Genomic DNA, 23,859 nt, shown 5'->3' with positions numbered 1-23,859 from the left:
GTCCACCACTGTGTATAAGAAACCGAAGCTGAGAGAACAGTATCCGCGATGATGATGATTTACAACTTTTTTTTTTATATACTGTTTCAGAAATGGAGAAAGGGCGTCAGTATCTGGTTTACGTCCCAGGTTCATTGTTTCATTATACACAGGAGCAATGGAGCGGCTCACGGCCCTTAAACAAAACCATATTGACCTACGTATTTCATGTGTTTCAGAAACCTTGTAAGAAGTGGTCACACAGGGCCATACTGCAGGTAGCACAGGAGATTTCGTAGTAATTTCTTCTTGGCGACTCATTATGCATATTACGCCTTAATATTCTCGAGCATGTTATCTCAATCGCTCTAGTTTTGATATAGCTTGCATCAGCAACGTACAAAGGTATACTGAGGTAAAACGTGAAGAATAAATAGTTAGGATGAAGTCTTACGAAATTTCCGAGGTCAATTTGGGTCGTAATCTTCGCAGCTAAGGAGGCTTCTGAGTAAATCTTCCTTAACGACTTACTGTTCGAACGAAGAGATCTAGCAAGGGCACTTTCACACTCAAAAGTTTGCTCCCAGGTAAGCGGGTGTGGGGCGTAAATTGCGGCATCCTCTAACCGTGCATTAGTGTGGAGATGCTGAAGTTACAGATATGTATGAATTATATCTTTTTAGTTATTTATGAAAAAAAAATAATAATATAACTATGTGATGTAAGCTCTCAACGTTTACAAAAAAAAAAAAAAAAATCCTGAAACTGCCATAACCCTAAACCTATTTTTGAAGTTAGAATTTCTGGGCGTAGTTCATTTTACTGGCCATCCTTATAAACACTGGATACGTCACTTAAGTTATGAAGATTGGTTCACAGATATCGATTTTATGAGAGATTAACTGAGACCGATTTTGGTTAGTGATCTCTGGTACCGCAGTCGCCATACGCAAAGCTCACAAATTAGAGTTATGATGCAGTCACAGGTGGCAACTTGCATTTTTTTTTTTTCTGGTGGGAAACAAACGACAAAATGAAAATCATTTCAGCCAAAGTAAAAGATGAAGTTACAGTGAAAAGTGGTGAATGTGGATAGCATCTATCCTTAATGTCGTTTTCATCAAAAGTTACTTGACTGGAAAACGTTCTTTGGCACGAACATGATCCACACTTGGTGTGGACACCTATTACCAAATTTTACCTGTTTCACCTTAAAACTGTTTTAAGAGCCTTTTTCTTCCTCCATTATTGACATAATCGGCATGGATAACAGACAGGTGAATATCAGCGTGTTATATACTGACAAAAACAGGTAAGGGCGCGGTGCTAGGCCGACGAGAATACAACCCAGAGAGGGTGAGTGGCCAAGCACACACACACACACACAACTGCGAGTAGCTACCAGTAGCCTCATCCACGAGGGGCTCTGGCAACAGCTATACGTACACCACAACCCTATTTACTCGGGGGCATCAGTAAATGCCCCATTTCAAGTGTTATTGTAGACTCCGGAGCACGTTTTTCCTTACCGGTTTATTATCCATTTTACACCATGATATTCGATTGCATGTTATGTATATATTGCCGAAACTGACTTATCTTCCCTCAGGAACATGGAAGAGGATAAAAAGGTGCAATATGAAGAAAATTGCTATGAAAAAAGCGTTACGAAATCTCCTAGGGCAACTTGAAATACGGCCCTAACACCCATGCTAAGGGTTGCAACTCATCTATGCAAATCGATCACAAACTTCTCAGCATTACATATGATTTTGGTGTGGATGGCTATATACATCATATTACATTACAGTATTTAACACTGGGCAATGACAATATAAAACTCTAAATAAAGATGTTGTTATTACACAGGCTGTTTTCTGGGCAAATTACTTCTCACAATCATTTGTAGTCAACATGAAAGTTAACTCAATCTCGGTGAAACGATATATATATGCTGTATATACCGTATATAAACACTATCAAAGATTTCAGGTTACCAGCCCAACATTGCCCCTAGAGCCCTGGCAATAAGACAACAGTGGACTAATGTGGTGTACAGAGCCAACATTAATATCAATTGTGTATTTTTGATTGATGTATTTTCCATCATTATTTATTCCAAGTGTGTATAACAAGTTATCAATATTTACACAATAAATACGGTATATATAAAATGTATATGCATCAATACAACAAATTTAAACGTGTGAACGACATGGTAGTGTTAGGAGAAGCAGTAGGTGAACAGTTGCCAGTGGAGGGGTTGGCTGACTGACAGACCTGTATTCTCGTCTGTTGAGGAGGTTCCCAGCACGGTCTAAGTAAGAACAAATCTGTGCATTTCGGTACGAAAATTGATCCTACTCACACAGACTCGTGACGTAGCATCTCCTCGGCCAGTTGTGCTTCAGCCTCGATCACAGTCATCACCGCTTATCATGATCCTTACTTCCATAACACTATGACTATACCAGGATAAAAGACAGCTGAACAGCTTTTCCAAAGGTGCATTATTTACTGATAATTACCCATTTGTTGATTTTTTCCCCTTAAAATGTATGTACATTTTTAATGTGTACATGGGATGGTCTCCGCGCTAAAGCAAGTTCCTTTCCCCATTCCCTGGTGACGTCTCAGTTTCTCTCCTCACCGGTGCGTGAGTTGGAAGTACACAGACCTGTTTTTATTTAGACCATGCACACAAACACTTCTTTTCCAGCCACATAGTTCTGCATTTTACACATTTTTAACTCTTGCGTGTTATTTACACAGTCTAGACTAACAAAAAAGAAGGCGGAAACAACACACAGGATAGTAATAAAGTGTAAGACGTAACTAACTCGCCAAGGAAGAGGTACTACACGGCCTCATATGCTGATGGGAATACAACCTTGACTGACTCGAGCATGATCACCTCCACTGGCCTTCACATTACTCACACAACAGTCCTCACCTCAAGACATCACCCAGAAAACATTCTTAAATTTTTTTGTGTATTTTCTAAATTTTATATGAAAAACTGACAAAACAGTGCGTCATGACCAATGTTATAGAACTGTCTGAGCTGCACGTCTTGAAGGTGATACTGTTTTATGCTGCTGTGTGTCATCTAGTGATAATGAGAAATGCGAAGAGCATTTTAAATGTTCGTTACACACTTGTCAGTCACAGAAACAGTGATGGGATCAGGATTGTAGACTTTAAAGAATAATGCACAGTATGAGAAATAATTTTGAACAGTAATAACCATGTTGATAATGATGACAATTACACGACGATGGCAGGTAAACAGGTCGGTATTTGAGCATTATTGCTTCCAACTTCCGGCTGACTTGGCGGAGGTTGACGCCCTGGCTCAGGCTGACTAGAAAAAAGTGTATTATGACTAGCAAAATGGGTATGTTTAGCATCTCCCTTTAAGGATTTATGATGAGTTTCACTACCATAAAAATCTTCTTTCTAAAGATGTATTACGTTGACTAGAATGGAGCGACTGCTATGACAGGATGAACAAGATATTATACGGTTTCGTCAAGAGCTCATGAGGCTACCATATATATTAAGTACAATTTTCATAGTCACCCATGGCGAGAGGTGACTGGCTGACTAGTGTAACTCGTACGTAGGTTTTGTGAGAGATGGTATTTATCAGGTTGAACCAAACTGTCATGTAAAAAAATCATGACAAAAAACCGAAATCACATGAATCTCTTGAGTCATATGGTATGTCGATCTGGCTGTACAGTAATTGTGATACATTTTAAATACTGTACATGAATTGACGTATAGTATGTCCTGGAGGAGAGAGTTAATAACTTATTAACTACAAGGGAAGTTGATAATACAGATGCAGAGGAGCTTGTGTGCCCTGACATGTTCATGAGGAAAATGTTCCGTGGATGAGTGTATTACCGTACATCTTTTAAAATTTGTTCTCATCAAACTCTCAGTAGCATTATTTTGCTCAGACCCCCAACAATGGTGCTGTTTTTGTACTGTCCCATTTAAAGTAGTAATTATGCTAATGACCACATTCAAGATCCACTCCTGGGAAAGTTCCAAACTTTCGTGCAGTGGGATATTACCTTTTGCGGAATGAAAGAGCTTTGGAGTGGGTATGTGTCTGGTGCTGGAAGTTTACACCTGATCGCTGCCGTGATTGCTGTCCTACAACTTAACTGTTTATGCAGATTCTTGGCGTTGCTTATTGTATTAGGTTATTACCGCTGTGTGTCACGTCAGCCGTGACTTAAAGTTTTTTATTGTGGGGCATCATACTCCACACACATCGCTTACTTATATTAACACAGGCCCATGGCTACTATTGTGACAATTTTGTTAACTGAAGCGAGGTGAGGCTCCTGGGCTGCCGGCTGACCCGAGGATTAGTGCCGCCAGAGCCGGGGTGAGAAAAGTCTTAATCAAGTGCGAATTTTTTGCTCGCCATGAATTACCAATGCCAAGACTCCTACGACAGTCGAGCCTCGTGGAGCCTTGTAGCTGCCAGGAGCTGACTGGGAGACCAGGCAGGGATCTGACTGAGGACAAGTCTGACCTCGGGGAAGCAAATTGCTCAGTAAAAGCTCTACTACTATCCCTAATGAGCGCACTCTAAGAGGGTCAAGATACAGTTAGTCCCAGACTGGGATATGCCAGCTAAGCAGACACCTGGTGTGGTGGTCATCAGCTGAAGACCACAGAAAGGAAGAACTGAATTCTTGAGTCATGGTTTTGGCTCCCAATGAAATGCCTCATATCGTGAAGGGGAGAAGAGGATGCCTCGGAGAAGTGCGAGCCTTGTGATGCTTCTTGAGAAGATGGGATGAGAATGTTGGCGATGCCTTTACATGACGCAGCAGCAGCCCCAGCAGCAGGTGTGCGGGTAATCGGGGCAATACACTTTGTTCTCGTACCCGTATACCCAGAACTTCCCCGGACCGCCCTTGAACCCGTACTCCACCTCAGCCACCGGCACGATGCGAACCTGGTGCCTCTGCAAAGATGAGATGGGGTCGGCATATCTCGTAATCATATAGGAAGTCACATATCCTGCAGAATAATTACCTGGTGCCTCTGCAATAGTGAGAGGGGGTCAGCGTATCTCGTATGCATACAGGTACTTAAGATATTCAGAAATGTATAATTTACTAACTCTCCTCATATACATGGGAGAGAGGATATCAGCGTATCTTATCAGCATACAGTCACTTGGACATTAGGCAGAACATATTTTACCGCCTCACCTTACAAACTGGTTATAACTGTTTTAACATAGCTTCTAGGGTCGGTCTATTATTACCTCCCCTCCCCACGAAAACATTTCTTCACTCACACCTTCCACTTCTCCAACTTTCCTGTTTAAAGATTTTTCACCGGTTAATGTTGCTCTCGTCTACTGACCGATCTTTCGACTCTCACTCTTTCTCCAATGGGTCCAGCTTTCCTGATAACTGATAACACAGCACCCCTTTCAACTACCACATCCAGCAACTGGCTGAATACTCTCTAAATCTCTCCAATACCCCACGTATTCCATTGACGGTCAACCATTTCTTCCCTTCAATCCTCCACTGGTCTTGCTTCCATCTTAAATTTTCTTAACTTCTTTCCAAATGCAACTTCTTACTTGCTACTTAACAGTCAAACAAACTTGCCAAAACTCTCTTCCGATATCTTGTCACTCTTTTCGCTTCTCTCCTCTTAACCACATACTCCTCCTCTTTCTGTCTGTCGACCTCTTACACCCCTTTGGTTCTCAACCATTCCATATTCCGTGGTCATCTTGTCAGGTTAGAACAAGCTCGCTAACCGTGACACACGTGCAGAGAATTGATTTGCTTCCCTCTGCTAATTATTCTTCTTTATCCTCATACTCATTCAGAGCATCAGGAGATTATTATTTCACCATTTAATCTCCTTCCGCTCTCCTCTCTCCTCTATCTTCATTCAAACTCTAAAGACTCTCCAACAAAGCCACACACTTGTCTACGAGAAGGTCCACATTCTATATTTGAACGCTGCACACACTGCATACATCTCCTCCCATTTCTCTTTCCTCCCTTTATTTTTACCACTCAGTTTTTGTTCCCCTTCCCATCTGACGCCGTTATAACCCGCCTCACTCCCTTTATAAGAAATAAAAAGAGGCAGTCAGTCATATAACTCACATAAGCATTCCACAGTATTAAAAATTTTCCTTACAAGTAATATCGTAAACTGGAAGAACAGGAAATATCATCTTTATGGGGAAAAATGGAGCTTTACTGAATTTCCTCTCGAACTACATCTTTACATCCCACGTTCTCTGTGATTTTCTCATCTTCCATTCTTAGTATTCCTTTAGTACTTTCCTGTCCTCCTGTATTTACTTTCATTCATTCCTCTTATTGTCTTTCATTCGTAGCATAACTTTAGTTCTTTCTTGTTCTCGTGTTTTAATTTCTTTTATTCCTCTTTCCCTCATTTCCTTTTGTTGTCCTGTTCTGTCTTCCATCTCTCGCTCTCGGACAAAGCTAACACCTGACGGAACAAATATTCACTGATGCAATAATCACAGCTGCAGTCATTCTGTCTGTCTGCTCGGTTGTCCCCTCCCCCCGTTACACACACACGCACACCACACACACACACACACACACACACACACACACACACACACACACACACACACACACACACACATTCTAGCAATCATTCACAATCTTCTTTTATTACAAACACACGTGCTGACTCTCTCTCTCTCTCTCTCTCTCTCTCTCTCTCTCTCTCTCCTTACACACTCACTTGTGCATAAATACGCTCGTCAATAAAAGCATTCTTGTGGTTATTAACGAGTTGCGCCGAGGCCAGATTGATGGTGTTGTCCGGAAACTGCGTCAGGGGAAGGATGCGGGTGCCCTCCTCCTCGAAAGCCACCTGACCCGACACCTCCTTCACCAGCGACTCCGGCAGGGCGCCCTTCCTCACGATGTGCTCAGAGGTGTTCACTTTCCTGCAGGAGAGGGGTTGGTTTAGTGTGTGGACTTGGAGGTGTTTATTTTTCTGCTTGTGTGTGTGTGTGTGTGTGTGTGTGTGTGTGTGTGTGTGTGTGTGTGTGTGTGTGTGTGTGTGTGTGTGTGTGTGTGTGTGTGTGTGTGTGTGTGTGTGTGTGTGTGTGTGTGTGTGTGTGTGTGTGTTATGAGGAACTTTTATTATGGTCTGTGATATTAGTAAAATCAATGCAGATATTTGTAACTTCATTTTCCAGAGACAAACACTGAAATCTTATGGTACTGCAGTTACCTTATGACCCAGTCCAGGATCCAGTCAAATTAAAATATTCTGAAGTCATTTGTACGTCTGCTGCTTTAATGATGACGCTAATTTCTCGTTATTAAAGCCGTAAAGTTTTTGAATATTATTTGTGCAGACATGAGGAAAGGCAACATACATTAATTACAGGGAAATATCAAGTCTCTAAATACTGGGAAAAAAAAAAAAAAAGAAACTTAACCATATGACGTCTAGGATTTGTCAGCGGAACAAAATCGTCTGCTTTTAACATGAATAAAATACCTTAGGTTGAACACAGCAGTGAATCAGTTAACCCTCAGTCCTCGGGATGTTCCACGGTGGTGATTATGATCGTCTGTCGCTGGCAGTAGCAGAATAAATGAGTTGTCTCCGGAGGCTTCAGGGTTAAGGGTGCTAAAGTATAGATTAAAACTACCGAAATAACATACTCCGTTACTGAAATACGGACAAGGTTACCATGTGATAGTGAGACGGATGAAGCAGCGAATCTGTCCATAGCTGTCGCAAGGAGGGCAGGCTACACGACCCTTGGCGTTGCACTTGAGGCAGTCCTGGCGACCGTGGCCGTGGGTGGAGGACTGGCAGTAGAAGCAGCGCTCCTTGTACCCGGAAGAGTCCGTGTACCAGCCGTCGCCGTGGCACGACAGGCACCGCGTCTGGAGTGGTTATGTAAAATGAGAGAGGTCACAGGGGCTGTATGTAAGGTCAGAAAGGTCACAGGGCTTTGATGTGAGGTGAGATAGGGTCAGGAAGGCATGGAATAGTTGGTAAGTGAGAAAATGTTCATGTAAGGGCACAGAAAAGGTTGGTTTAAGGTGAGATAGGGTTGATGTGAGGCGAGATAAGGTCAAGAGAGGCAACAGGGTATTACTGGCGGGGAGACAGGGTTAGTAATGCAGGAAACGACTGGTGTGAAGTCAGAAAGAGTGCACGTGAGGCGAGAGAAGGTTCATGTGAAGACCTCGATGTCTTGATGCGAGGTGGAAATGGATTAGTAACACTAGAAACGGTTTATGTGAAGACTATTGAGGGCTGTTGAAAAGAGAGGCAGAGCCAATGTGGCATTAAAATGGTGTGAATTAACAGATGGCTGGTGCGAGGCGACATACAACTTGTGCAGGGTGAGATCAGGGCAACACATACCTAGTGTAAGGTGGCCACTAAGTGATGTAGGCCTACCTAGTGTAAAGCACACCTTGTGTGCGTAAACACAGGTGCTAGTTAAACACATGTGTTAAGTGTGCCCAAGAGACTAGAGGAAAATCTGTAATAGAGAACATCTCAGTTGACAGTGCGAGTAAAGAACTTAAGGGAAAGGGACAATCCGGACCGATTATTCATCACTGAAGCAGATGATAAAGTGAAGTGTACAAAAACAACTTGTGGCTGACGATTTGGGCGGAATGATTGCGTTTATCTTAGGATATGGGACAGAGGCGGGGGTATGGGACAGGAGCTGGTGCGCGGGACACAACAGAAGAATCAGGTTATGAAATTAAAAACTTCAAGAGAACAAAACATTTGTGGAAAGCGCAGCCGGATATGAGAGGCACGCATCACATTCTGACATTATTGCGCATACTCATTCACCTACATCGACGCACAGTTTGGACAAAACATATTCCCACATACACACACAGACACAGCCTTACACATAAAACTAGGGTTACAATATACAGCGATATCAGTATGGTCATGGTGCAATTTTAAACCTTAAAAGCATATGCAAAAAAAAAAAAAAAAAAAAAAGACTGTACTATTTGTGTTTTGTGTATATTCCGGTGTACTTGGAATTAACATATTACCGTTTTTGGAATTTTTTTTTTTTTTAAGCTTGCAGCAACGACAAACAGATCATCGTCATAATCATCATCATTACCTTCATCATTATCATCATCATCATCCCGACACTTATCTCCAAAAGTTGGGTTGAAGTAATGAATACACACACACACACACACACACACACACACACACACACGAGACAAAACGCTTCCCCACCAATACCCCTACAACATCCTTCACACCCACCCAACCCACATACACACCAACACCCCGTCACCCACAACTCACCCATCCCTTGCCGTGGCACTCAGAGCACTGCAGGGAGCCAGTGCCCTTGCACCGGTGGCATTCCTTCACTGACGCCGTGTGGGGCACCTGGGGGAGGAAAGAGGAGGCACGTTTTATCTTAAGTATTTCCCTTGACAGATTTATGCCCGGGAGCGCTTTAACCCCCATGGCTCATAGCAATATATATTTCACCATAAATCCAGCAAATGCCTCACAGAGCAATGTCGTTAGGGAGGAGTGGAATACATTACTTTAATAACAATTTCCTCTGAGGTTAAGTGCAAAACAAGAAAAAAAAATCTTCTCCCACTGAACTTTCTTTTTAATGAAACTTATTTTCTCTCACATTTTCATAAAACCTAAATTCTCTCACAACATTCTCTCTTTTAAAAACTTGACTTCTCTCACTACATTTTCTCTTTAATACCAATTAATTTCTCACTACATTTTCTCTTTAATAAAACCTAACTTCACCCACAACATTTTCTCTTTTAAAACCTTAAGTTTTCCCACTTAATTTTCTCCACAATAAAACCTGCCTATGATTTACCAACATGCAGAACAGCCTGAACTTAGTATACTGACAGATACATATTTTTTTTTTTTTTGTAATGCCTCATCAATTTTTCCCCACACGTGAGTTACTTAAAGCGCTACATTTAATTTCACTTCCAATTCCGCCTTAATGTGAGCGGCCTGAGTCCTTTACAAACGGTGTGTGTTTTCTCTGCACACACCGGCGCCCAGTAAACTAATTGTGCGTGTCGAGGTCGCAGCCCGGGATGGAAAAATTGACTTGGCCTGAACGCGCGTGGGGAGGGAAGGGGTGGTTAGTTGGCCTTCCCCACCTCCAGCACTAGGTTCGCATAGGAGGCTTCGAAGCACCTCTTTCTTAGCGATTTGTTTTGTTTCCTACGTCTTAATATTCTATAGCATGTTACTTCTATCGTTTTAATACCGACACAATTTACATTAACACCACACATGAGGATACTGAGGCGTAATAAGCTGAATAAATCGCTATGGAAGAAGTACTGCGAATTCTTCAAACGTCATTAAGAATACAACCTATAAACTTTCCTGTGGCAGCGCTGACAGAACAAATCATGAAAGAAGTTAACTAATTTTTACTTTAAACAGGTCACCATTGCAGTCAGTTATTTCCTGGGATCAACTGTTTGGTCATATTTTTCATTCTGATATTTACTTCCTGGCTCTGAAGTTGTTGGTAGCAGTGTGAAGAAAGATACAATGATGAATAAGGAATATCGCATGCAACTTAAAGCAACATAATATGCATATAAGCTTCAAGAAAGTTCATACACTCGGCTTCTGTATTCGTGAGAGGTGTTCAGTCAGGCTCCAAAGCCGCCAGCCTAACCTAAACTTTACTTTTCCGAGGTATAACAAGTGAAAAAACCTCCGTCGTTAATATGAGGATTTGAGGCCCCCAGAACGGTAAGGGAGTGGGAGATGAAGAGAAGAGGAAAACTGAGAAGAGAAGAGATGAGAAGAGAAAAGAAAAGAGAACAGAAGAGAGACATGATGAGACAGGTGTTTGGTGATACAAGTGAATGGGTAATAAGTGGACAGGTGAAACGGTTATGATGGGTGAGAGGGAAGATACAGAAATGTGTGGTGTTGACAAGTGTTTGATAATAAAGCTGGCGTGTTGTGATAACAGTTAAGATGAAAGATACAGACAGTGCAAAATGATGAAACAAAGAGGCACGATACGAGACAAGTGTACGATAAGGATGTATGTACGTATGTGTGTATGTATGTACAGTACAGTATGTGTGTATGTATGTACAACCTCGCATTTCATTCTCCCTCCTCTTCCTACCCTCCCTCCCTCTCTCTGGCCCCTCCCTCTCAGCAGTGACTTGCCGCGCATAAGGGAGCCAGCCTGAGACACGGGGAACAGGAGGATAGGTGATTTATTTATGGCCTGTGCATGCGTGCGTATGTGCGTGTGCGTGGGGGATGAGACTGATGAACAGGTGCAGCCATGTGTGGTAATAAAGAACGGATTAATAATAATAATCCTGTAAACTGGTGGAGTCTCACGACCTGGTAAGAAGGTGGGTAATTTTGTAGTGTTTATAACAGGGAGGTGAATACAGACATAATACTTGTAAAGTGTAACGATTTCTTCACTGTCCTGTCTCTCCGTAACTCACCTGCACAACCTTAACCTCGTCGTGGAACATGTGTGCTGGGTGCGCCTCCACGTCCCAGGGCAGCGGGGCGGGGCCGTTGGAGGGGCCGTCCACATCGCCGCCACCATATGGAGTAAACGCCCATGACGTCTCCCGCTTCTCAGTGAACGTCTGCAGCTCATACTGCGGGAAAATGAAAGGTAAGGATGAGGACTGATGGGAAAGAGAGCGTATTGAACGGCACGTGTTTCTTGGCGTCGTATTATCGTAAACTTTGATAACTGATACCTCTTCCCAGTGAGTATTTTTGCAACACTTTATTCTTATGCATGATATTTATGTGTATGGAATGGCGCCATGGAGCCACCATGGCTCTGGGATTATCGTGTTCGTGTCACAAACTGCGGTGTCTTGAGTCTGTAATTAAATATAACATGGTGAAAAATTCAAATGGGTGCTGTTATTACGTCCTTTCATTTGCTAACATATTTTTCTACCCTGTCGGTTCAGACCGATGTCATAATATAGAATCTGACACACAAACGTAGCTATTATATAACACTGACTTTCACAGCCCCTGCTCTAACTAATAATACCCTTTTCCGATTCTTTCTTGCCCAGACTAAGGAAGGGTTAAATCTGGTCATAATCCTCTCTTCGAGGAGACGGTCCGGTCCTGCACTGGACCTCACATACTCGTTGACTGATATACGAGAGAACAACAAGATACTTTCCACAAATGGCATATGACAAAATATGAAGAAGCTGTATGTTACTGTTGTAACATGTCATATAAGCAGGTATACAAACAAATCATCTGATGGACCAGTTAACTTTATCGACCAAATTATGCCTCAAATCCATCTAATTCTGCATTTGCTCCTCCCCGGCGGGCCATGGGACGTGAGGGAGGCGGGCCACGTCCTCGACGGAATGAGTCAAGGGGGACACCGACAGACGAGTGCCATCACTGTCATTCGGGCGCGACGCAAAAATCTGAGTGGGGAAGGCAGTTGAGACACGTGACATGCGGCAGGGAGACGGGAATGTGCCAGGGGTTAGGTGGGGGTAAGGCAACAGTGCGGTAGGCGAGTGACACAGAGGAATGATGCGGTAAGGACATATAACCTTAGCAGGGTAAGGTGGGGATGAGGCTGCAGTGAGGCAGGCAAGTGAAGCAGGGGAATGATGCGGCAGGGAGACAAGGCCATGGCAGAGTTAGATGGGGATAAGACAGGAATATGACAGAGGTAAACTAAGGAAGAGGCAGCGAAGAGGCAGGAAGATGGTAATGATGAAACAAGAGGAAGGTTACTGAAAGCCTGAAATAAATCAGTAACGAGGCAGGGAAGTAGTGCAGGGGACTAATGTGAAAAGGCGACAGAAACGTGGAGGTGGTGAGCCAGAGATGTGCCAAGGATGTGGATGGAATGAAACACAAGTAATGTGGATGTGACTGAGGGGTGAGGGTAGTAGGAGGGAGGTAGAAGGAGAGACAGGAGAATAATAAGGGTAAGGAATGAGGAGGCTGTGATGGGGTGATGAAGGCAGGGTGAGACAGGAAGGTGTGAGAGGGGCAGTAGTCAGATAAGGGTAAGGATGGAGGAAGGCAAGAGTGAGGCAGTAGGGAGGAAGGAGTGGAAGGAAGTGGCAAAGAGGGAAGCAGGGACGAGGCAGGTGGAAGTGGCGGGGCAGGAGGACGGAAGAGGTAAAGCTGGAGGAAGACACGGGCGAGGCTAGAGGAAGGGAGGGGTGAAACAGGAGGAATGTGGGAATGAGGAAAGAGGAAGGAAGGTGTGTGGAATGGACAGCAGGAGACAGAAAGGAATGCTACAAGTGTAACAAATATGTAAGTTGGGTGGGAATTAGGGTTAGAATGATGATGATGCTGAGCTTGCTGCTGTTGCTGATGATGATGTTGGAATGATGCATAGCGACACAAACGAAGAAAAAAAAAGAGAGAGAGAAGAAAGAAAAGTTAACGTCAAGTTTTGAAGACGGATGGACGCAGATATGAGAGGAGAGAGAGAAACAAAGGAGAGATAAAACTGAAAGGGAGAGAGGCAGGATAGGAAGTACTGAGGCGACACAAGGCATAAGCAAAGCTGGAATGAGGAATGAGAAGAGGAAGTGGTAGGAGTGAGGCAAGGATAAGACTACAGTGAAGTTAGAATGAGAATGAATACAGCTAATAAAGAAATAGGCAAGGGCGAGACATAGGCACGAACAGCAGGCAGGAGCAAGGCAGGGCGAGGCAAGGATAAGGCAGGGGCATGGAGGGAGGAACGAGTAAGGTTAGGGAAGGCAGGGGAGAGGAAAAGCCATGGAGCTGGGTATGGTTGAGGTAGGGCGAGGCAGGGGTGTGGCAGGGCAAGTCAGGAACACAGAGGAAGGCTGAAATTAGGCGGGACGAGGCAGGAATTGGAAGAGATTCGACAGTGACTCAGAGCGGGGCAGGAAGATGGAAGCAGGCATACAACAGGAGGCAAACTAAGGCAAATTGAGGCAAGACTGTGGTAAGACGAGGCACAAACACGAGAGAAAGACAGGGTGAGGCAGGGCGAGGCAGGGTCGAAACGGGAATTGGACGAGGCAGGCACACACTAAATCTGCCCGGATCAAAAGCCTCACCAGGCCCTCAGAGTTGCTGGGTGGCGGGAGTCGGGGCAGTATGAGGTGCAGTGTGAAGTAGGAGGGTCAGTGTGTGGGGCAGTGTTAGGGTCAGTGTGAGGGAAGAGGGGCAGTGTGAGGGGAAGTGAGGGAAAGAATGAAAGGGAGGGAGTAAGAGAGAAAGTGTGGGGTCGGTATGAAGGAGGGGCAGTGTGAGGGACGAGGGGCAATATGAAGGGAAGTCTGGGGGACAGTGTGAAGGAGTGGCAGTGTGATGGGTTACGCGCGGGACAATATAAGGGAGGAGGGGCAGTACATGGGACAGTGTGAGGGAAGAAAGTCACTGTAAGAGAGGAGCAGCAGTGCAAGGGACGGTGTGAAGGGCAGAGTGAGGGAGGAGGGGCTATGAGACAATGTGGGAAAATGTGAGGGGCAGTGTTAGAGGCAGTGTGAAGTGCAGCATGAGAAGTAGGGTTAAGGACAATGTGAGTGGAAATGGGGGGCAGTGTGAGGAAGGAAGAAAGCGCTGTGAGTGGCGATAAGAGGAAGACGGGAGGGCGCATGGTAAGTGAGGGGGCCATGTGATGAGCAGTGTGAGGGAGAAAGGAAGGGTCAGTGTGAAGGGCGGCGTAAGGAGCAACGTGAGGGCAAGAAGGGGAGATAGCAGGATGATGAAGAGGACAGGATGACGGAGAGTGCAATGTAAGGGCAGAGCGAGATAAAGGGCAGGGTGAAGGAGGAGGTAATGTGCATGGTAGTGAGACAATGTTATGGCCAGAGTGAGAGACAGGGCAATGTAGGGGGCAAGGTGAGATAAAGAGCAATCTGAGGGGAGGGGTAGTGTGAAGGATAGGGTGAGATAAAGGTCAGTGTGAAGGAGGGGGCAGTGTGGGAGGTAGTGACAGGGCAATGTAAGAGAAAGGGCAGTGTGAGGAAGGGGGTAATGTAAGAAGGCAATGGGAGGGAGGGTGAGAGTGTGACAGGCAATGTGAGGGAGAAGGAGTTAATATGAGGAAGAAAATATAGTGTGTAATGAATGAGGGTTAGTGTAAAGGGTATGAAGGGTATTATGAAGCAAGGATTATGTGTCATTGTGGCTTGGGAATCATATTAACGTGACGGGAGGTGGAGGTGGAGGGAGGCACGGAACCAGAATAGTTTGTGAAGTGCGGCATGGCAAGGAGAATAGTTTGACTGATGTGACACGAGACGATGCGATGGGATGGAAGTGAGGCAGCCTGAGATACAATGAGAGCAAGGCGGTGTGATGAAGCTGGTATGAAACAGGTGGTGTGAAGGAGGCCACGCAGGACGAAGAAGCACGATAGATTAGGCGTGAGAGAGGCACTGGATAGGGTGACAGAGGTGGTGATACAATGAAAGATCTGTGATAAAGATGGTATTAGGACACGGGTGGTGTGAGGCAGGTCATGGAGATCAACGTGTGATGGACATGGTGATTAGGAGGAGTTGGCACAATCAGGGAGACGGTGTCACAGTACACTAAAAACTTTGTTGACTAGAGTGATGGGTTGGTTGGGCGATAGTCTATATGAGGAAGGTTATGGGGAAATAGGGGATGAGATGGACTGGGTGAAAGAGAGATAAGTCAGGGCAATAAGTATTTTCATGAGATTGGGTGACTACATACATGGGAAGTTGAAACTTCCGCGACATAAAATAAATAAGTGAAGACTGGTTATTTTTAGCAACCGATGTTTTTAAAAATCTTCGGGAAAAGTGGATAAGATCAATGATTCCCTGACTGTGCTAGGAAGGAGAGACGGTGATACAATGAAGGCAGGGTAGAGTGATGAAGCGGGCATGAGGGAAGAGACGGGAAAGAGATGGCTATGAGAGAGATCAGGGTGAATGAACGATGGGCTTGGGATGGACTGGGTGTGAGGGAGGCGATGGCAAAATGAATGCATGGTAGCCCGCTGGTTAACATCATCTAAAGGTCACAACTGTTGCATACCTGACCTTCACATGTTGTGAGCTTGCATACACCATATTGTGGTCTTCTCAGTGTTAGAAATATGGCCTAGTTTTTGACATCAAGACAGAGTTATAAAATTAAAAAAAAATAAAAAGCATCCCTTGTGAATTTATACATAGGTCACGCAACCCTCCTTAGCTCTAGCACGTCCTTTTTACTGCGTTCTTATCACCGCCAGACGATTTTATTCAATTCAAGAGATCACCTAAAGCTAAAGGAGATCGTGAAGACTTTGTCCCCTTCAGTCAGGTATATCTCCTCTAAGATTAATAAAATCGTCTAGCTGTAACAAGACTAATATTTAAGAAGACACCACTGTTTTGAAAGATTTGGCCAACAGGAATTGATAAAAGATTAGAATTAATTTAGACTTCGACACTAGAGAGCAGGCTATCCTCAGCTTTGGAATTAGCATTTACTGTTAATTTTCACTGGGGAAATTTAGCTTGTGAAGTAGTTTTAAGTGATTAAGTAAAATTAGACAGCTTTGTGGGTGGGTAAATTGGCAGGTAATGACAGAGGAAGTGGATGGCTCTCCGTCTTCATCAGTCACTCCACCCCCGCCACATAAACCACAGCAAACACAAGCTGAATAAAACACACACGCACACCCATACCACTAAAACGCTTCACTCCACCGGCTCCCTCCTCACCCTCATCCCCCTCCGTCTCACACCACCACTACTCATGTTTACAGCGCCACATTTTAAACCGATAGCGGGAAAATTGTGGAGGTATATAACGCGAATATTGTGTGGTGGGAAACGGATGACGCGATACCCATGCAGACTTATAGCCCAGCGATAATGAAAGGCTTACAACGCACTGCCACTTCCTGGTGTTTGAGAAATGGATGATCACTACTGGAGCTCAGACGCAAACACAGAGATGAGTAAAATATTGGTGTGTGTGTGTGTGTGTACCCGACTCTGGTTATAGACAAAACAGACTTTTTAAGACTCAGCGATTATCATACGAGCAACGAGTTTCACCACCTGGGCGTTAATATCCACCATCCGTACTGAACACTCAGAAGTGGTGTGGCGATGGTAACGAGAATAATTTTTATGACATCGGGGGGTCTTGTAGAAGATTAGTTGAACCTCCTTTAACGATAATCAAACCCTAAAACCGTTCCCTGCCCCATCCTGGTACCAAACTCCTTTTCATTCTGTCAGCAGTCCACTACTCACCCACTTGGCCACTAACTACCCCACGGTATTAGGTCAATGCCATGAAAATTTCGGATTGTATTTTCATTAGCTAAGGAGGCTCTGTTGCTATTTATAACTTTTCCATATATTTTCCATATTACTCGTTAACTTTTACCTGTATCCGCTTCACATCATTTTAATATCGAGACTTCTCATTAACAAAACTGATCTATCTCTAGGTAGCGCCTTAATCCTGAAAGGGATGGCCACAAACAAATCGCCACCACGTTGTCCTGTCCTTTGCCAATCGACCGTCCTCCTTCCTACTCATATCTCCCTCTCGAACATCTCTCCAATCTATCCTTTCACCTCATCCTTGGTCTTCACCTTTCCCTCTACCCCTCCATCCCACTCACACACACTCTTCTAGTTAGTCTCTCATTCTCCATCCTCTCCACATGGCCAAACCAACTCAGAGTATTTCTCGTAACGTTCTCAGTCACATCTAAATCATTACAAACGAATATCAAGTTGTCAGGTGCAGAGAGAAGCTTGTAAGGAACATGTGCCTAAAGATACCTAAGCTGACGAGAATGTTGACCTTTGAATGGGACGTGGTCAGTGCTGGAAGGTCAGGAGTCAAGTTTGAGAAGTGGAGGTTATAATATACTTAAGGTGTGCACGAGGAGGTAGCCTATTTGGGGAGACAGGTGGACGATTTTATTCAGTGGCAGATGATTTTAGACAGGGACAGACGATTCCATTCAGGGGCCGACGGTTTTATTCAGGAGAAGACGACTTCATTCAATGGAAACTTTTTTTTTTTCATGGGCAGACGATTTTATTCAGAGGCAGACGATTATATTCAGGGAAGACGAATTTATTCAGGAGCTGATGATTTTATTTTGAGGCAGACGACTTCATTCAGGACAGACGGTTTTATTCAGAAGTACGATTTTATTCAGGGGCAGACGATTTTACTCAGATCCAAACGATTTTATTCAGACAGACGATTTTATTCGGGAGTCAAGTGTCGTTAACGTTATGGAAGGGTTATTTATCCAAGCACCAGTGACTCTACCCTCTATGCTGACACCAAGTATATTAGTCCTTGCTAGCACCAGACGATTTTTTCTACTGGAAGACAGAGTGTTGTCAGGGGGTTATAAGGGTGCTCCAATAACGTTTCCACTACGACATGCCTCCTGTAAGTTGAATAAAATCGTCTGGTAACAAAATTGCATAGAGGTGTCATCGTACTGAATGGTAACTGTCCCAAAAATAGACATGCACAGATTTCAAGTAGCTTTCACTTTCAATCTAGGACATGTGACAGGGGGGGGGGGAGAGAGAGAGAGAGAGAGAGAGAGAGAGAGAGAGAGAGAGAGTGTATCGAAAGTGTATAAAAAACCTCAGAGTCGGATAATTGTAACAGGGGTGAAAGAGAGCACAGAGGGTAAAGGGCAGAGGCCAGAAAGCTTTTAAAAGAACACCTCCCGACCCAGCCCCACACACCTTTGCTGATAAAACAGTCACCTGGGTCGAGAGACACATGGCCTCACGCCGGGTCAACAGAGGTCAGGCGGCGGGGGAGGCAGGGGAAGGTGGCAGAGGGATAGGTTAGGTGACAGGGGAGGAAACGAAGGTGATGCCACATCGCCATTCTCCATTAAGGGGATAGAAAGTGAGTTGAGGGACGTTTGCATAACCAGAAAGTGGGGCCACCGGGTCATATCAGTGCCACCACGTGAAGACCCCCTCTCTCCGGTGCCAATGACTGGTTTACTGTGAAGCCTATGATACGTGTGAGTGACAGCAAAAGTAAAAACAAGGAATTTAATACATGATTTGAGCTCAAGAAAGTTTGTCATTATGGAACCAGAGCCAGTGTGGAATGAGTGCAACTGGAGGGAGGAAAAGTGAAGGAAGGATGAGATGGAATAGGAGAAAGTGAAGGAGGTAGGAGGCAGAACTAAAGGAGGAACATGACTGATGGAAAATGAGTACAGTGAAGGAAGGATGAGGTAGAAGAGAAGAACGTGAAGGAACGATGAGGTAGAGGAGAAGAAGAAAACAGAGGAGGACTCCAGTAGAAAAGAGAAGGAAAGAAGGAAGAGACAGAAGCGGTGGAGACAAGGTAAGAAGGAAAGAAAAGAGTAAAGGAGAGGAAGATAGGAAGGAGGGACAAGGCATAGCGAAATGGCACGAGGCTAGTGACATGTCCGGGCAGAAAAACTTTATAAGCATAAGGCAAATTGGGAGGTGAGGATAACAAGGGGAGGAAGGGATCTAGGAATAACGGAGTACACGGAGGGGAGAAATAGGGGAGAGGGAGAGGAGAGACAGGGATGGATAATAGGTTGGGAAGGGGAACAGGGAGAGAGAATAACAGAGAGGAAGGAAGCTTGGAGAGGGAGTGTGAGAGTGGAGGCAACAGCAGGAAGGGGATGGGGCAGAGAAGGGCAAAGGAGTGAACAGACAGGATTTGAGGAGTGAGAAGAGCTAGAGAACTTGACAAGGACAGAGAAAAAGTCAGAAGGTAGATGATAAGTATAGGGGAGAAACAAGAACAGAGAACAGGGAGGGAGAGAAGGTAAGGAATGGGGACACGAGAGAGAGAGAGAGAGAGAGAGAGAGAGAGAGAGAGAGAGAGAGAGAGAAAGGAAGTGATAACTAAATAGGGGGGATAAGGAAAACAGAGGAAAAGGAGGGAAAAATAAAAAAGTGTTGAGCTGCACCAGTGAAAGGGTAGCATGAGAAGGAGAGCTGGCAAGGGGAGGGAGGCCAGGGAGAGAAAGCAGGATGAGAGAATGGGGCGAGATCTGGGAGAAAAGCAAAGGGTAGGGGTGAAATGAGCTAATAACGAGAGGGAGAGGTGAAGGCAGAGAAAAATATCATATGGCTAAGGGGTGCTGGTGAACAGGGAGGACGAAACGAAGAAGAGTGTAAGGGGTGAAAGGGTATTGAAAAAAAAAAAACAGAAAAAAAAAAAGGGGACGGGGATGTGTATGGGCGAGAGATGTGTAGAAGGGGTGGCTGTGAGAGATCTGCAGAGCAAGAAAAGGGAAGAAAAAGATGAGTAAAAGAGACAGGAATGGGGGTGCAGGACGAGAGGAGGGGAAGTAATGAAGAAGAGATAAAAATATGGAGGGATGAGTAAGAGGAATGGAGAAAAGAAAGGGAGAAAGTAAGAGACAAGAGAAAAGAGAAAGTGGAAGAGGTAAAAAGGGTGAAAAGGATAAGAAAAGAGGACGAAAGAAGGAATGGAAGAGGACAAATAAGAGGGAGGGGGTTACAAGTGGGAGGAAGGGTGGAAAGAGAGAGTAGGAGACAAGGGAAAAGAGAAAGAATGACAGGATGAGGATAAAAACGTGGAAAGGACAAAAAGGCAGGACGAGAGGTACAAGCAATGAGAGGGCAATGAAACAACATGAAAGACTGTGTGTGTGTGTGTGTGTGTGTGTGTGTGTGTGTGTGTGTTGTGTGGGGGGGGGGGCAGGAGGACGGGGCTATGGTGGGTGTAAGACGGCAAGGATGAGACGATGGGAAGGAAGAGAGATGGACGATGACATGAAACAAAAAGAAGAGGAGAAAAAAAGGGGGGAAAGTGGACAGAGAACGAAAAATGAGAGGAGGAGACGAGAAGGAGTGGAAATGGGGGACGAAGAAGTGAGGTGATATTAGCGTGGGTAAGGAGCGAGAAGAAGAAAATTAGAAGGGAAAAGGCAGGGAAAGGAAAAGAGTGAGATGGACCCAAAAAGAGAGGGCAAAGGGTGAGAGAGTGATGGAATGGGAAGAGGAATGGATGTGGCTGGAGTGGTGTGTGGATGGGGTGATTGTGAAAGCGATGGATGAGAAACGGGGACGAGTAAGGGAAGGAGACGAGAAAGAAAGGAAAGGGAGACAAGACAAGATAGAAAGAAAAAGGGTGATGGGAGAGGAAGAAAGATTGAAAGGGACAAGAACGTGGGGGAATGGAGGCAGGGGAGAGTGATAAGGTAAAGGGTGAGAAGAGAGAGAGAGAGAGAGAGAGAGAGAGAGAGAGAGAGAGAGAGAGAGAGAGAGAGAGAGAGAGAGAGAGAGAGAGAGAGAGAATTAAGGAAAAAAAGGAGTAGAGAGAGGAGAAAAGATGAAAGGATAAAGAAAACAAGAGGATGGAACAAGTGGGCTGAAGTGGTGTGTGCACTGGATGGCTGTGTGAGGTTAGGAGGAGAGAAGGAAAGACTGAGATGAAATGGAGACAGAAGAGAGGGGAGTGGACGGGAAAAGGGAACAAGAGTGTGAGAGAAAGGTCCAAGGGAGAGGAAAAAGGATGGGGGAACGGAAAGGAAGAGAAAGATGACGGGAAAAATTCGGTAAAGAAGGGAAAAGAGGATAGTCAGAGGAAATGAAAAGGCGTGGAGAGGAGAGAAGGAAACAATGCGGAAGGAAAAGGATGAAAGGGCAGAGAAAGAAACGAGGATGGTGGACTGGTTGTGAAAGGCGATGGTAGGAAAATGTGACGAATTTTGAGAGAGTGAGGAAACGAAGAAGAGAGAGAACGAAAAATAGGGAGACAAGTGATACAAGGGGACGAAAAACCGACAGGGGAATACAAGAATGACGGTGGAGGGGTATGAGGCAAGTGGCAGTTTAGGAGGTGAAAAGGAGACGAAAGAGTGAAAGGATGAGACAAGCGAGTTAAAAGATGACAGGGAGAGAAGAAAGAGGATAAAGGGTGAGAGAGAAAAGAAACAAGAGGAAGAGGTGGGTGTATGGAAGAGCGGTGTGGGGAGGAGTGGTATATGGAAGGGATGGTTCTGGGGGGCTGGCGTTGGGACGTTCGGGTTAGAAAAGACTGATATGAAAGGGAGATAAGAAAGGGGAGAAAGGACGAGAAAATGAACTAGAGCTGAGAGGAAGGAACAAAAAAGAAGGAAAAGCATGAGAGGACGAAAGGAAACAGAAAAGAGAAGAGACGAGAGACAAGAATGGAAGAAAAGGACGATCAGCAGGGAACAATAACAAGACAGAGACGATGATGAAGAGGGAAGAAGATGGGAGGGCAAAGAAACACGAGGCGCAAAAGGGTATTGGTCGGAGTGGTGTGTAGATTAGGTGGTTGTGAGAGGCGAGGATGAGAAAAGGGGACGACAATCAGTGGACCAGACAAGAGAGATGGTTTAGGAAAAAATGAAGGGATGGAAAAAGAGAGGAAAAGGTGACCAGAATGGACGAAAACAGACATGGGGAAACAAGACTGAGGGATAAGAGGTTTGGAAAGAGTGACAGGGTAAAAGGTTAAAAGAGAAAACGAAGAGTGAAAATGACAAGCGAGGGGAAAGAGTCACAGCGTAAAAGGTGAGAAAGGGAAACGAAAGCGTGATAAAGACGGGAAAAAGTGAGAAGAGAGGACAATAAAGAGGGAAAAAGATGTGAGGGCAAAGGAACAAGGGGCTGAAATGAGTGTGGGCCGGAGAGGTGTGTGGACGGGGTGGTTGAGAGAGGCGAGGGACTGGTTGGGTACATAAGTGATGGCGGGGGGAGCTGTCACCCAATGAGCTGCTTGATGGGAGCCGGAGGGAGACTGACAAAAATGGAGGGATGTAGAGAGGGAGAGGGAGGAAGCGATAGGGTGAAAGAAAGAGAGAGAGGGAGGAAGAGGAACAGGAAGTGGGAGAAAAACTAACATAAATGCGCAGTTCACAGATTTTGCGTTTCCAGTGACGTGGACTGGTTTTAATACTTAGGAGAAAGCATACTGTTTTTGCAGTGTGTGTGTGTGTGTGTGTGTGTGTGTGTGTGTGTGTGTGTGTGTGTGTGTGTGTGTGTGTGTGTGTGTGTGTGTGTGTGTGTGTGTGTGTGTGTGTGTGTGTGTGTGTGTGTGTGTGTGTGTGTGTGTGTGTGTGTGTGTGTGTGTGTGTGTGTGTGTGTGTGTGTGTGTGTGTGTGTGTGTGTGTGTGTGTGTGTGTGTGTGTGTGTGTGTGTGTGTGTGTGTGTGTGTGTGTGTGTGTGTGTGTGTGTGTGTGTGTGTGTGTGTGTGTGTGTGTGTGTGTGTGTGTGTGTGTGTGTGTGTGTGTGTGTGTGTGTGTGTGTGTGTGTGTGTGTGTGTGTGTGTGTGTGTGTGTGTGTGTGTGTGTGTGTGTGTGTGTGTGTGTGTGTGTGTGTGTGTGTGTGTGTGTGTGTGTGTGTGTGTGTGTGTGTGTGTGTGTGTGTGTGTGTGTGTGTGTGTGTGTGTGTGTGTGTGTGTGTGTGTGTGTGTGTGTGTGTGTGTGTGTGTGTGTGTGTGTGTGTGTGGAAAGGGTACAGCGAGGGTCAGGAGGCTAGAAAAAGGTTGGAATGACCTAGAAGACAGAGAAAGGGTATGGGCGTGAAGGGCGAATGGAACGATTGAGGAAGTGACGAAAAAAGGGTAAGGGACTGAGAAAGATGATTGAGGCGGTAAGTGAAGAGAAAGTGGAGGCCTTGGAGAAGGTGGAAAAAAGGGGCCAGAGAAAAGGAAAAGATAGGTTTAAAAGAGGGTGGAAGATTTTGAGAGACGGTGGAGAAAAGGTAGAGGGATAGGAGGAAGGGCAGAGAGGATGGATTGAGGGTGGGAGTGTGGAGGTGG

At 44.9% G+C, this 23,859-nt stretch overlaps 1 protein-coding gene across 1 annotated transcript in view; it reads right to left on the bottom strand.

Moving 5' to 3' along the window:
* Positions 1-4,311: 4,311 nt before the first annotated feature.
* Positions 4,312-23,859, bottom strand: part of LOC145398300 (protein SSUH2 homolog) — a 46,158-nt gene continuing 26,610 nt past the window's right edge. Inside the window, exons 3-7 of the mRNA XM_080271188.1 lie at positions 11,529-11,690; positions 9,346-9,432; positions 7,729-7,928; positions 6,763-6,970; positions 4,312-4,972 (exon numbers count right to left, since the gene is read on the bottom strand). Coding sequence (XP_080127314.1) covers positions 4,823-4,972; positions 6,763-6,970; positions 7,729-7,928; positions 9,346-9,432; positions 11,529-11,690 — 807 coding nt within the window. The 3' untranslated portion in view covers positions 4,312-4,822. The remainder of the gene's footprint in view (positions 4,973-6,762; positions 6,971-7,728; positions 7,929-9,345; positions 9,433-11,528; positions 11,691-23,859) is intronic.

This window comes from Coenobita brevimanus, chromosome 45 (assembly GCF_032717465.1).
Source record: "Coenobita brevimanus isolate Jiangsu-jjx chromosome 45, ASM3271746v2, whole genome shotgun sequence".
In the NCBI taxonomy this organism is placed as follows: domain Eukaryota; kingdom Metazoa; phylum Arthropoda; class Malacostraca; order Decapoda; family Coenobitidae; genus Coenobita; species Coenobita brevimanus.
The sequence above is the reverse complement of the archived record's forward strand: the minus strand, read 5'-3'. Positions and strand labels throughout refer to the sequence as shown.